The sequence below is a fragment of the Elephas maximus genome, chromosome 14 (genome assembly GCF_024166365.1).
Source record: "Elephas maximus indicus isolate mEleMax1 chromosome 14, mEleMax1 primary haplotype, whole genome shotgun sequence".
In the NCBI taxonomy this organism is placed as follows: Eukaryota; Metazoa; Chordata; class Mammalia; order Proboscidea; family Elephantidae; genus Elephas; species Elephas maximus.
This window is the reverse complement of record NC_064832.1, coordinates 93,389,387-93,405,082: the sequence shown is the minus strand read 5'-3', so window position 1 is coordinate 93,405,082 and position 15,696 is coordinate 93,389,387. Positions and strand designations below refer to the sequence as shown.

Here is a 15,696-nt window from a genome sequence, read left to right as displayed (position 1 = left end):
TGAAAGTTCAAATGCTTTCCCCCAAAATTAGAAACGGGATAAGGCTGTCCACTGTCCCCACTCCTATTCGGCATCCTTCTGGAAAATCTAGCCACTGCGATAAGACAAGAAAAACAAGTAAAAAGCATTCATATTAGAAAGGAAGAAATAAAACTATCCCTATTCACAGGCTGTCTACATACAAAGCTCCAAGGATATACCTAAAACAAAAGAAAAAAAGCTCATAGAATCAATATGTGAGTTTAGAAAGGATACAGGACCAACATAAAAAATCCAGCACATTTCTATGTTAACAATGAACAACTGGAAACTAACATTTAAAAGCCATGCCATTTAAAATAGCTCCAAAAAAGATGAAATACTTAGGATAAGTCTAACCAAACATGTAGGATATGAGTGCTGAAAATTAGAAAATGCATATAAAAGATATTAAAGAAGAGCTAAATAAATGGAAAGACATACTGTTTTCATTGATTAGAACACATAGGAGGGTATATGGAAATACACCCATGTGCATATATATACACGTACATGCTGCAAATACACCCACGTATGCTATAGTGTGCACAGGGTACACAGTCATGAAACCTTCTTAGCCATAACCATACTCCTACTGGGACTGAGATACTGGGCTTGAAGACTAGGGACCATAGTCTTGGGAGACATCTAGGTCAACTGGTATATTATACTCCACATAGACAATGGTCCACATCCTACATTGGTGAGTAGGGACTGGGTCTTAAAAGCTTGCAAGCAGCCATCTAAGATACAATTGGTCTCTTCCTATCTGGAGCAAAGAAGAGCAAAGAAAACCAAAGTCTCAAGGAAACAATTAGTCCAAAGGACCAACGGACCACACGAACCACGGCCTCCACTAGCCTGAGACCAGAAGAACTAGATGGCCCAGCTACCACTACCAGCTGCTCTCACTGGGACCACAATAGTAGTTCAGGGACAGAGCAGGAAAGAACTGTAGAACAAAATTCAAACTCCTAAGTAAGACCAGAGTTACTGGTCTGATAGAGACTGGCGGAACCCCTGAGACTACGGCCCTTAGACACCCTTCAAACTCAGAACTGAAATCATTCCTGGAGATCACATCATAGCCATACAATAGACAGGCCTATGAAATGAACACCACCACCAGTGAGGAATGTGCACCTCAGAACAATCAACTATACGAAACCTAAAGGGCAGCATTTGCCAAAAACAAAGTTCAGAAGGAAGGTAGGGGCAGGAGAGCTGGGCGAATGGACGTAGGGAACCCAGGGAGGAAGGGGGGAGAGTGCTGACACATTCAGGGGTTTGCAACCAATGTCACGACACAAGCTGCATATAAATTGTTGAATGGGAAACTAATTTGCTCTGTAAACTTTCACCTAAACCACAACATAACGTTCAATAATGACAAAAAAAGAAGTTAATACAATAAAGATGCGGATTCTCTCCAAATTGGTCCATATATTTAATGCAATTCCTATCAAAATCCTAGCATTATTTTTATAGATCCCAGTAACCCAGTGCCGTTGAGTCGATTCTGACAAGCTAATTTTAAAATCTGTATGGAAAGGCAAAGGAAGTAGAACAGCCAAAATAATTTTGAGAAAAGAGTAAATTTGGAAGACTCATACTACTACAAATTTTAAGACATCTTAAAGCTACAGTAATCAAGACAAAGCAGTACTGGCAAAGGAAAAGACCTACAGATCCACAGAACAGAAGAGACAGTCCAACAACAGGCCCACACAAGTATGGCCAACTGAATTTTGACAAAGGTGCAAAGGCAACACAATGGACTAAGGACACTCTTTTCAACAAATGGTGTTGAAATATTTGGATATTCATATGTAAAAAAATAAGCCTTTCAATATACTCTCTCAAGATCTATCTATATGGGATCAAGATGACAACAGCAACTGGATGAGATAGGAGCCTTAGGGGGCAGTGAATTTATGTTAATGAGGGAGCAGCAACTCAGAAAAGGAGAGAGAGAATGGTCACACAACTGAAAAATGTAATCAATGCCACTGAATTGTACATGTAGGTACTGCTGAATCGGCATATGTTTTGCTGTGTATACCATCAACAACAAGAAATAAAATAAATTATATATATATATAAGCACTAAGTTAAGAGCCGGGCAAGAAAAAAAAAAGAAATAGATTATACATGAATCTTAGATAGATTCAACCGGCCAGAAGATGAGCCCCAAAAGGAGGTTAAGGTAGCCTGTGACAAGTATGTGAGGAACGACAACATTGGAAGGGTAGATAGAGGGTGAAATTCAAACTAGAGATCCAAAACGGGAAGAGGAAGATACAAAAAGAAAAAAGTTTAACGGAATTTAAGGCATACTCTTCTCATGGCGTAAGTGGCGACAGCAGCAAATGCTGAGAGGTCAGCACAAGAAATGAAAAATTTGTACGTAACAACCAAGGCTGTACTGATGGTTTTATACACAACATTATATTCTGTTTCATCCTTATAAGTACAATAGAGTGAAAATAATAATAAGCCTTTGCCAAAACCTCACATTTTATACAAAATTCTTACACAAACATGTACAAAATTATCTCAAAATTGACTACAGATCTACATGTAAAATGCAAAACAAAAAATTTTTATAAGAAACCATGAAAAATCTTTGTGACCTTGAGGTCTTAACTATGACACCAAAGCACAATCCATAAAAGAAAAAATTGATAAATTAGACTTCATCAAAACTAAAAATGTTTGTTCTATACATATCCTTGTTAAGAGTATGAAAAGATAAGCTACAAGTTGGGAGAAAATATTTACAAACTGCATATTTGCCAAAGAACTTATATGCAGAATACATAAAGTACTCTCAAAACTCAATAATACAAAAATAACACAATTAAAAAATAAAGCAGACAATTTTTAACAGACACATCACCAAACAAGATATACAAATGACAAACACGCACATGAAAAATGTTCAACATCATTGTATCTATTATCTATTGTATAATTCCATCTATATGATATTCTGGAAAAGACAAAAAACCACGGACGTGGAGAACAGACCAGTGGTCACTATATATTGGGAGTGGGAGAAAGCGTTGACTACAGGAGACTTGGGGGTGATGGAATCAGTCTGTAGCCAGATGTGATGGGAAAGATTAGTCCAAAGGACTAATGGACCACAAATACCACAGCCCCCCCCAGCCTGAGTCCAGCACAATCAGCTGGTGCCCAGCTACCACCACTGACTGCTCTGACAGGGATCACAATAGAGGGTCCCAGACAGAACAGGAGAAATGTGTAGAATAAAAATCTAACTCACAAAAAAAGACCAGACTTACTGGTCTGACAGAGACTGGAGAAACCCTGAGGGTATGGCTCCCAGACACCTTTTTAGCTCAGTAATGAAGTCACTCCTGAGGCTGACCCTTCAGTCAAAGATTGGACAGGCCTATAAAACAAAACGAGAGTAAAAAGGCACACCAGCCAAGGGGCAAGGACTAGAAGGCAGGAGGGGACAGGAAAGCTGTTAATAGGAACCCAAGGTTGAGAGGGGAGAGCGTTGACATGTTGCGGGGTTGTTAACCAAAGTCATAAAACAATATGTGTACTAACTGTTTAATGAGAAACTGTTTTATAAACCTTCATCTAAAGTACAATAAATGAAAAAAAAAAAAAAAAGCTGTGAGGTAAATTCAAGTCTTTGCATGCCTGAAAATGCCTTTTTCTGTTCTTACACACCATTTTCCTCCAGAACTTTGGAGGCTTATGTCTTTTGGGTTTTCATATTAATTTGCTGAAAGGAAAAAAAAAAAGTCATCTGTTTGTAGTTCATTTTATTTTCTTTTCACAAAGTTTTGGTTTCTTCTTTTTTCTTGGTGTCCACAAATTTCTCTGCGGTGTAACTAAATATGGATGTGATTTTAGTCATCTTGCCATTACTAAGTCCTTTCAGTTTTTTGTTGTTATTGTTCCTCACTTCCTTTTCCCTTTTGTGGGGTCCTCTGGGTTTTTTTTTTTTTTTTTTTTTCCTGGATTGCTCCTCTGTCCCACACACACACACACACCACCCTCCTAGTAGATCTGGGAGGATATACCCTGGTGCTTCCCTGATCTTTGCATTTGGTGTAAGCTGGAAGCGCCTTACGTGGTTTTCATTGCTTTGATTTCTTCAGAAATGTTTCCTAACTTCGGAAACTTTGTGAAATTTAGATTATGGTATCTATCCTTTGTGTTCTTGTGCTGCTAAAGCTTCATTTTTCTTTCAATGTTGTCCTTAGTGAGATCTTGGGGAGGAAGAAAGATGTATGTGACCACAACCCTTTCCCTGCCTTGCCCACCCATGTGGCCACAGATAAATGGGAAACTGTAATTGGCAATATCAAACCCTTCGTGGACGAAAGGTTTTACTGTTTCTGTAATGCCGTGGAGACAACACATAGAACAGGGAAGTTCTAGAAAACTAGCATCACATAATAACTGATGAATAAAAGAATTTCAGAAAGTCAGACTGTATGACTACAGTGTCCTTTATAAATTATAAACTACTGTATCAAATTAATATGTACATCATAAAACATATAAAAAATACAAAAAGTATGAGAAAAGTAAAAAAATTTTTTTCCAATATTTTTATTCACCACCAGTTGCCGTTGATTCGATCCTGACCCCTGGTGACCCTGTGTGTGTCAGAGCAACATTGTGCTCCATAGGGTTTTCAGTGGTTGGTTTTTCGGAAATAGATTGCCAGGCCTTTCTTCCAAGGGACCTCCAGATGGACTCGAGCCTCCAGGTTTTCGGTTAACAGCCAAGCACGTAACTGTTTGCTCCACCCAGGGACTCCCTTTTAGTGGTGCAAAAATTATTGGTGAAAGTAAGGTGATTGAGTATCCTTCCTTATTTTCTAAAAGCCTCAATTTAAGATTTGAAAACAGCGAAGTGAGGGATAGTTTTAAATTCGGTGTATTTCAAACCTTAGCTTTCAGGACTGCCATGACTGAAAAAGATACTTCAGGAAGGGAGGGTAGGTAAAGCATAAGTAGCTTTGAAGAAAAAAAAAAAAAAAAGCTTTATTTAAAAAATTAAGACAGTTTCAATAAACGGTGTTGGGATGACCGGATACCCACAGGCATTGGATATCCAGAAGCTGGGCCCCCTAACTCACACCATGTGCAAAACTTAACACAATGGATCATAAACCTAAATGTAACTTTTAGGAGAAAAATAGCAGTAAATCTTTGTGATCTTGAGTCAGGCAATGGTTTCTTAGATATGATGCCAAAAACACAAGCAACAGAAGAAAACATAACTTGGATTTACATGTGTGTGAATTATATCTCAATAAAGCTATTAAACAATTGGGAGGGAACGAATCCCTCTACTCCCGTGGTCAGTCTTTAAGAAGCTGGTTCCATCTTGTCATTCTCTCAGCTGGCTCCAACTCTCCATCCTTTGCTCCTGTGATCGTGTTACACTGATGTCCCTTCTGAGGCTTAAACTAATGTGAGGCCTTACTGGGAGCCTAGGACTGTGCCTGATGGAAACTATGACAGCCCAAGAGATGTTGTATCTCTGTTCTCAGCCCTGAAAATGCTCTTAGACGCTGCTATTTCCTGTGTTTGTATATGAAAACGTCCTCTGTGCGTCTTCTATTACAGGTCTTCATTCTCATCGGCGTCTCCCACCAGCTCTGAAACATGCTGGGCAGATAGTAGTACTCTAGTCTCTCAGGTGGGATTTAGCCAGAGTCTTATGGCTTATAAATTACAAAGCTAGGCCCCAGGCCCAAGAGCCTACTTCCTAATCCCACACTCTGCCCGCTCTCTCTCTTTTGAATGGCTGATCTTAATCTTTGATAAGGGTAGTGTTGACAGTTTGGAGCAGTATTAATTCTACGAAGTGGGTTGGGTGGGTAGGGTCTTACTGACTCACTGTCAGGTTCAGTCTCCCATATTAATTGCCTGCCAAACTACACCATGTAGAATACCTCAAGACTTCAGGGCCTGAGTTGAATTCTTAGAAATTTTCTGCCAGTACCTAGAATTTGACCACGATTACTTTTGCCATAAAACTGGTGAAACTTTGCCACATTTCTTAGGGATGTAGAGGTTAAACTGTTCTTGACGGCACTTCTTGTTATTGTGTGCCATCAAGTCAATTCCTACTCATAGTGACTCTATATGATAGAGCAGAGCTGCCCCATGGGGATTCCTAGGCCGTAATCTTTACAGGAGCAGATGGCCAGGTCTTTTCTCCCACTGAGCCACTGGTAGGTTTGAACTGCTGACCTTTTGGTTAGCAGCCAAGCACTTAACCATTTTGCCACCAGGGTACAATATTACTACTTCTCATTCTCTAAACTAGATAATCTGCTCTAAGTCCTCATTCACCTGTTTGGTGGAAAAAATCAACTGGTCTTATTTTAAGCAGCACCCTCCACCTCCGAGGGTCATCCAAGAGTTCTGATGTCTTCTACGGCCTGAAACACTGAAGGAAGGAATATCTAACCACCTGTCCACAATGTTCACCACCTGTGTGGTCCTTTGAAGGCAAAAAGCCCAACCGGTTTCATGCAAAGCCTACACACAGGGAACTTTGCAGAGGCTGGAAGCCTTGGGCCCTGGTACCCAGCCTTACCGGGTGTTCCATTCGAAACGGGTGCTGGTGGCTGTTCCTCTGCGAGCTGCATACACAGGTCTCCACCTTCTCAGAGAAGTTCCTCAGAGCTCTCTCTTACTGCTGGGCTGACCTACTTCTTCCTCACCAGTCCTTGGTACGCCTTCCTGCCTCAGGGTTCTGGAGGTAAAGGAAATCGATAGTCTTCCCTGCCCTTCCCATTCCCCGCCCACCACCCCCCCCCCCCCGCCCCATACACACACAGAAGCCCTGGCTGGGGGCTGTCTTTTAGGTACAAGGCAACCTCTTCTTTTGCTCCTTCAGGACTTTAGCTCTAGAACTTCTGATGTAAGCAACTCAGAGATGTGGTTGGCTTCTTGCAGGGGAAAGGACCGATCAATGCCTATTTCGATCCGCAGTTAATATTCCAAAACATCATTGAACTAGTTAGTATTTATAAGGAACTCTGAAGGGCACCTGGCCTGTACAAACACTGTGCTGAATCAATTCCATTAGTATGTTCTTATGAGCAGGTGAGCAGGAGCAAACCTAGAGCTGCTGCCTGTATCGCCCAGAAATCTTCTGCGAACCTCTTAAATGACCTTCAAAAAGAGAACAAAGCCCAATTTCAGGTGCATGTACTGTGACCTAGATAATTCCATAGTTTGGTTACAAGACAAATGGTTTTCTCTTTCAGATTTGTCAATGGTTTTGCCGGGGACATCAGCATCAAAATGGGTGACAAAGTTTATGACAATGTCACCAGTCACGATGCCAGCAAGTATCAGTTTTTTTCTTCTGGCAAGTAAGTGCCTACGCTGAACACTTTGCCCCAAAGTTCAAGGATCTCAAGTCTCTTTCTTTAAACAATACATTTAGCTTCTTAATAACAAGAATGCTAACCTATGTTATTCTTTCTTTTAATAGACAAAGCTTCAAAATAAGCTCAACAGAGATTTCACCAGGCTGTAACAGTGACTTTGAATCTTCCAACCTTGAATTTGGTAGTGCGTACACCTACGTGATAACAAGGCAGGTGCGTACCTCGCCACTCTGTGGCAGAGGTCCTGTTCAAACTTACTGAATCCTCACACTTAAGACACACTAATGATTTAACGAGAGGACTGTTAGCTGCTAACCGAAAGGTCAGCAGTTCGAATCCACCAGGTGCTCCTTGGAAACTCTATGGGGCAGTTCCACCCTGTCCTATAGAGTCGCTGTGAGTTGGAATCGACTCAGCGACAACAGGTTTGGGGTTTTTTCGGTACTATGAGGATATGTATTTTAAATGGGCTTAGAGCTAGTTCAGGTCACCACTAAGTCTTTTTCTATTCAATTATGCTTTAAGTGAAAGTTTACAAATCAGGTCAGTCTCTCATACAAAAATTTGTATACACCTTGCTATGTACTCTTAGTGGCTCTCCCCCTAATGAGACAGCACACTCTTCTTCTCCATCCTGTATTCCCTGTCCCCCTCTGCCTTCTCATCTCCCCTCCAGACACGACCTGCCCACTTAGTCTCATGTGTCCACCTGAGCCAAGAAGTTTACTCCTCACCAATATCATTCCCTGTCTGAAGGGCTGGCTTTGGGAATGGTTCCAGTCTTGGGCCAACAGAAGGTCTGGTGACCATGACTTCCCGGGTCCCTCCAGTCTCAGACAATTAAGTCTGGTCTTTTTATGAGAATTTGAGGTCTGCATTCCATTGCTCTCCTGCTCCCTCAGGGGTTCTCTGTTGTGTTCCCTGTCAGGGTAGTCATCGGTTATAGGTGGGCACCACCTAGTTCTTCTGGTCACAGGCTGATGCGGTCTCTGATTTATGTGGCCCCTTCTGTCTCTTGGGCTCATAATTACCTTGTGTCTTTGGTGTTCTTCATTCTCCTTTGATCCAGGTGGGTTGAGACCAGTTGATACATCTTAGATGGCTGCTTGCTAGCATTCAAGACCCCAGACGCCACTCACCAAAGTGGAATACAGAATGTTTTCTTAATAGATTTTATCATGCCAATTGACTTATATGTCCCCCTGAAACCATGGTCCCCAGGCCCCTGCCCCTGCTATGCTGGCCTTCAAAGTGTTCCGTTTATTCAGGAAACTTCTTTGCTTTTGGTTTAGTTCAGTTGTGCTGACCTCTCCTGTATTGTTTGCTGTCTTTCCCTTCACCTAAAACTGTTTTTGTCTGCTATTTAATTAGTGAATACCCTCTCGCTCCCTCCCTCCCCACTCTCGTAACCATCAAAGAACATTTTCTTCTCTGTTTAAACTATTTCTTGAGTTCTTATACGAGTGGTCTCATATAATATTTGTCCTTTTGCAACTAATTTCACTCAGTATAATGCCTTCTAGATTCCTCCATGTTATGAAATGTTTCACGGACTCCTCATTGTTCTTTATCGATGTATAGTATTCCATTGTGTGAACATACCATAATTTATTTATCCATTCCTCCATTGATGGGCACCTTGGTTGCTTCCATCTTTTTGCTATTGTAAACAGTGCTGCGATGAACATGGGCGTGCATATCACTGTTTGTGTAAAGGCTCTTATCTCTCTAGGATATATTCCAAGGAGCGGGACTGCTGGATCATATGGTAGTTCTATTTCTAGCTTTTTAAGGAAGCGCCAAATTGATTTCCAAAGTGGTTGTACCATTTGACGTTCCCACGAGCAGTGTATAAGTGTTCCAGTCTCTCCACAACCTCTCCAGCATTTTTTATTTTGTGTTTTTTGGATTAATGACAGCCTTGTTGTAGTGAGGTGGTATCTCATTGCAGTTTTGATTTGCATTTCTCTTTTTTTTAATGGATAATGTTCGTGAGCATTTTCCTCATGTATCTGTTAGCTGCCTGAATGTCTTCCTTGGTGAAGTGCCTGTTCATACCATTTGCCCATTTTTTAATTGGGTTGTCTTTTTGTTGTTCAGTTTTTGCAGTGTCATGTAGATTTTAGAGATCAGAGGCTGATAGGAAATGTCATAGCTAAAAACTTTTTCCCAGTCTGTAGGAAATCTTTTTACTCTTTCAGTGAAGTCTTTGGATGAGCATAGGTGTTTGATTTTTAGGACCTCCCAATTATCTAGTTTCTCTTCTGGTATTTGCACGTTGTTAGTAATGTTTTGTATACTGTTTATGCCGTGTATTAGGGCTCCTGGCATTGTCCCTATTTTTTCTTCCAGGATCTTTATCATTTTAGATTTTATATTTAGGTCTTTGATCCATTTTGAGTTAGTTTTTGTGCATGGTGTGAGGTATGGGTCTTGTTTCATTTTTTTTTTTGTAGATGGATATCCAGTTATGCCAACACCATATGTTAGAGACTGTCTTTTCCCCAATTTAACTATCTTTTCCCCCATTTAACTGACTTTGGGCCTTTGTCAAATATCAGTTGCTCATATGTGGATGGATTTATGTCTGGATTCTCAATTCTGTTCCATTGGTCTATGTATCTGTTGTTGTGCCAGTACCAGGCTGTTTTGACTACAGTGGCGGTATAATATGTTCTAAAATCAGTTAGTTTGAGGCCTCCCACTTTGTTCTTCTTTTTCAGTAATGCTTTACTTATCCGGGGCCTCTTTCCCTTCCATGTGAAGTTGGTGATTTGTTTCTCTATCTCATTAAAAAATGTCATTGGGATTTGGATCAGAATTGCATTCTATCTATAGATCACTTTGGGCAGAACAGTCCTTTTACAATGTTGAGCCTTCCTATCTATGAGCAAGGTATGTTTTTCCACTTACGTAGGTCTCTTTTGGTTTCTTGCAGTAGTGTCCTATAGTTTTCCTTGTATAAGTCTTTCACACCTCTGGTTAGATTTATTCCTAGGTATGTTATCTTCTTGGGAGCTACTGTAAATGGTACTGATTTGGTGGTTTCCTCTTTGATGTTCTCTTTGTTGGTATAGAGGAACCCAACTGATTTTTGTATGTTTATCTTGTATCCTGATACTCACTGAACTCCTCTATTAGTTCCAGTAGTTTTCTTGAGGATTCCTTAGGGTTTTCTGTGTATAAGATCATGTCATCTGAAAACAGAGGTACTTTTACTTCTTCCTTACCAATCTGGATGCCCTTTATTTATCTAGTGTATTTGCTCTGGCTAGGACCTCCAGCACAATGTTGAATAAGAGTGGTAATAAAGAGCATCCTTGTCTGGTTCCCGTTCTCAGGGGGAATGCTTTCAGACTCTCCCCATTTAGGATGATGTTGGCTTTTGGCTTTGTATAAATGACCTTTATTATGCTGAGGAATTTTCCTTCTATTCCTATTTTGTTGAGAGTTTTTATCATGAATGGGTGTTGGACTTTGTCAAATGCCTTTTCTGCATCAATTGATAAGATCATGCTGTTCTTGTCTTCTGTTTTATTTATATAATGGATTACATTGATTGTTTTCCTAATGTTGAGTCATCCGTGCATACCTGGTTGAATTCCAGTTGGTCACGGTGAATTATTTTTTTGGTATGTTTTTGAATTCTGTTGGCTAGAATTTTGTTGAGGATTTTTGCATATAAGTTCATGAGGTCTGTAATTTTCTTTTTTTGTTGTGTCTTTACCTGTTTTGGCATCAGGGACATGCTACCTTCATAAAATGAGTTTGGGAGTATTCCATCCTTTTCTATGCTCTGAAATACCTTTACTAGTAGTGGTGTTAACTCTTCTCTGAAAGTTTGGTAGAACTCTCCAGTGAAGCTGTCAGGGCCAGGGTTTTTTTGTTGGGAGTTTTTAAATTACCTTTTCAATCTCTTCTTTTGTTATGGGTTTATTTAGTTGTTCTACCTCTGTTTGTATTAGTTTAGGTAGGTAGTGCATTTCTAGAAATTCATCCATTTCTTCTAGGTTTTCAAATTTGTTAGAGTATAATTTTTCATAGTAATCTGATGATTCTTTTAATTTCAGTTCGGTCTGTTGTCACCCCTAAGTCTTTAACTTATCATTGATTTAAGTTAATCATTAGAATAAAATTAAACAGACTGACTTACTCTGACTAAAAGTTCATACATCTGATGCTTCTTTATAGACCGTTAACATGGACTTTGGGAACTTCTAGTTCAAGAGACGGCAAGCAAACCTGAGCAGAAAATCTACTCTCTTATTTAAGAGGAAAATAATAATGAAATGTATTTTCAAATCCCACCAAGGCTATTTCATCATAAGTGTAAAATGTACCACGGGATATTTGCATGTAAAGTGTGCAGTTAATCTTATGACTTCACCCTGGAAGGTGACACTCAATTTGCCTGTTCAAACAATTTTTATTATAAAAGCAATCTTGATTTTAATTTTTTTCCTTTTCTGCCTTCTTGTTTTAGAGTGACGGTTGCCCTGAAAACAAGGAGTTTTTAGACATTCCGCCCAACATAGTCAACATGGCCCTGCAGGTCCCTCAGTACTTCCTCATCACCTGTGGAGAAGTGGTCTTCTCTATCACTGGCCTGGAATTCTCATATTCTCAGGTCTCTTGTTAGTTTTTTTTACTACTCTACCCCTACACTCCTGCCTTTAAAAAATGCTTCTTGTTGTTAGCTGCTGTTAAAAAAATGCTATTGGCAGTTAATTTAAATCTAGTACAGCCATATGTTTATAATTTTTTTTTTTTAATTCTAGAGAGAATTATGGCATCTTCCATAGAATAGGACCTCTGACATCACTGTCTTACCTTTACAAAATGAAAATAGTGTTCTGTTCAGCTGCATAAGTGTACCTAGATACATGTACACACATTCACAGTCACACGCTAGAAGTCAAGGGGTCCTAAGAAGAAAAAGGAGCCCTGGTAGTGTAGTGGTTAAGAGCTCGGCTGCTAACCAAAAGGTCGGCAGTTCAAATCCACCAGCTGTTACTCGGAAACCCTCTGGGGCAGTTCTACTCTATCCTGTAGGGTTGCTATGAGTTGGAATCGACTCCATGGCATTGGGTTTTTCCGGTTAAGTAGAAAAAGCTGTATTAGTGACTGCTACCCAGGTCATGATAGTCAATAGATTCTACATTCTGAAACAACCAAATGAAATCAGCTATTTATAGCAGCACTCATTTACAGGTTTGTGGCCTCATTATCTTTATGTTTCGATTGAGGTTGCTTTGTGCTTTGTAGCTCCAGTAAACATACCGAATATGGTCTAGCTTTAAAAAAAAAAAAAGGACGGGTTTAGAAAAATATCATTGCTTTTAAGTATAACAAAAGAGTGAGGCAAATTTTGCTGATACCTGAATTAAAGCATAATTTCTGAACTGTTTTATCAAAACTACAGTTATAGTCATTGTATCCCAAAATCCCTAGAGCCTCCAGTGTTTGTAGTGACAACTGTAAATATGAGTTGGATAATCCCTTTCTGCAATGACCTTACCATCTAATACAGGAGATGACTGTAATATAGGTAACAAGAATGTAAAGAGAGGTTTTGGTCAAGCGACAGGGACATGCACAGAAGACCAAGCTTACAGCCCAAAGATCGGCCTCTAAGTGAAGGGAGAAGATACTGTGCAGGATCATTTTGCCTGGGAACTCTTCTAGATAAAAAGAATTGGTTTCCATGTAGATTTGTCTATTTAGCAAAGATGATAGCTTTGCTGGTGAGAAGCTGAAAAGCAAGGGATTTCCGTATGCTCACACAACGTGAGTGTTTGGGTGTGTTATCCCTTTGTATATTTAAACCAACGTGGCTTCTAACAGGGACTTTTAGGGTTGACTGCTTACTTAAATGAATCAGTAAGTTGTGTTCTCCTGCTCTGAGGAGAAGATCAAGATTCAAATTCACATTGGTTTGCATCCACAGGCTCCTTCCAACATGAAGTCGGTGCTTCAAGCAGGATGGCTGTTGACAGTGGCTTTTGGCAACATCATTGTGTTGATTGTGGCAGGGGCAGGCCAGTTCAGCGAGCAGGTATGGGGCGGACAAGTAGATTGTACATACCTCTGTCGTCTCAGTGCATGGTCACCATGACAGCCCTCCCTGCCCACCACATGTACATGGTCACCATGACAGCCCTCCCTAACTACTATGTGTGCATGGTCACCATGACAGCCCTCCCTGCCCACTATGTATTCATGGTCATCATGACAGCCCTCTCTGCCTGCTATGGGTACACAGTCACCATGACAGCCCTTCCTGCCTGCTATGTGTACACAGTTACCCTAAGAGTCCTCCCTGCCCGCTATGTGTACGCGGTCACCATGACAGCCCTCCCTGCCTGCTATGTGTACACAGTCACCATGACAGCCCTCCCTGCCCACCACATGCACATGGTTATCTAGGCTAATGGATGGATAAACTGCCAGACAAGCCAGATAGGGCTGTCATAGAGTTGGAAATTGAAAATCAAAGTAACTAGATTGGGTTAACATACATGGTTTAATATCAAAGGAAAGAACTTTCCCAGCTCAGTGAATATGGCTTCATGGCCCCAAACTTTACCCAGAAACTTTCTTAATACCTAAAGTGAAAGCCATTGTAGAGGCTGTTCTAAGATTTTCACCTAAAATAAAAGGAGGCCCTTTATGGCACTTAAATTCTCTCCTTGCGCACCTCAGCATATCCACTCCATCCGGGAGCTGGCCCTTACCCCTCAGTCTTGCTGCTCCCCTTACCAGGCCTCATCAGACCACGTGCCAGGGCCACCTTCTCAGAAGCTCAAGGTGTTGCCAAGAAGATAACATGGTGGTCTTAACTTGGAACAGTTCAGCACGTTTCTACCTTCTCAAGGATATTGCTTAGCATCCTCTTAGTCCCCATCCTTCCAGGGGTCAGCCTTATGTGTCTTAGGGCTAAGGGTTTTTAGAAATTCTCTGTTATTTTCATAAAGGCTTGCGTTTCTGGGCCCCAGTGCTGTCAGAAAATGTTATCTATACTAGACCATTCAAGAAAACCTGACCACTGTGCCCCCGTGGCAGTCCCTGGCCACTCTGCCCCCATGGCAGCAGCCGACTGATTTTTATAACAATTTAAAGCATCCTTCATGTGGAGATAGCAGGAAAATGTGCTTGAGGTATTTATGTTAATATAAACTGTGCTTACTTGTTGTATTTTCTCTTTTTCTTACCCCAACTCCAATTCCTTTGAAGTGGGCCGAGTATGTTCTATTTGCCGCATTGCTTCTGGTTGTCTGCATAATATTCGCCATCATGGCTCGATTCTATACATACGTCAATCCAGCCGAGATTGAAGCTCAGTTTGACGAGAAGGAAAAGGAGAACGCTGACAATAATAACCCGTATGTCATGCTGGACTCCATCACACAGTCAAAGATGTGAAAGTCCAAACGGAGAATGGACCAGGCCCAGCATACACCCTGACTTCTGGCCCCAGGTGGCAGGCCACGCCACTGGGTGGTCCTCGATGGGGATTGATTTCAAAATTGTGAACCAAACCAAGGAAGTTATTTTCTACGCAGTCAGCAGTGAACATAAAACCTGGGAAGAAGTCTTTTTTTCTTTTTTAAGAGAAGTCTTGTACACTTGTACAACACTGAGCATGCACCCTGCATCTAACTCCTTCCCGACCACAAAGAATAAAGTCATTTGGGACAAAGCTGACCTCTGGAGAAGGCAACAATGTTGCCCATTATCTGCACTGTAGCACTCTTAGAAAAACAATGTTGAATCAGGCGGGGTCCAGTGCCACAGTGAGTTTACATAGTTCAGAATGGTATATAATTACCAGCTAGTATTCACTGATAACCTCACTTCTCAGGCTTTTCTTTTCTGTCCCTACCTCTTTTTAAATTATGAATGACTCCGAAGACCACTCAGGTAAAGGCCAGTAATGATTTTTGGAGTTTCAATGGTATGAAATAAATTCCTGTTCTTAAAAGTAACCGTTCACGTGTCTTGAAGTAAGGTGACAAGTCTTTAACATGTTACCTGATTATAAAAGCTGTATGCTCAAATTTCTCTAGAAGTTGATAAAATCATTAAAAGTGCAGCCCCTGTATGTGGTAAATCGCAGAGACGTGAGAGGAACACTGAGGAGGTTGGTTTGTCCCTGGTCCTGCCGCTTGTAGAGTATACATATATCCACACGTTTCCTTTATTGCCAGATCTTTCTCTCTGTATGTGTGCCACGTTGTGGTGTTTTTCCCAATATTCCTGGGCATCTTTCTGCT

At 40.8% G+C, this 15,696-nt stretch overlaps 1 protein-coding gene across 1 annotated transcript in view; it reads left to right on the top strand.

Annotated features, from left to right (window-relative positions):
* SLC15A1 (solute carrier family 15 member 1) overlaps positions 1-14,845 on the top strand; it is a 46,887-nt gene extending 32,042 nt beyond the window's left edge. Inside the window, exons 18-22 of the mRNA XM_049853270.1 lie at positions 7,298-7,405; positions 7,528-7,636; positions 11,907-12,050; positions 13,371-13,478; positions 14,657-14,845. Of these exons, the coding sequence (XP_049709227.1) occupies positions 7,298-7,405; positions 7,528-7,636; positions 11,907-12,050; positions 13,371-13,478; positions 14,657-14,845 (658 nt within the window). The remainder of the gene's footprint in view (positions 1-7,297; positions 7,406-7,527; positions 7,637-11,906; positions 12,051-13,370; positions 13,479-14,656) is intronic.
* Positions 14,846-15,696: the final 851 nt, after the last annotated feature.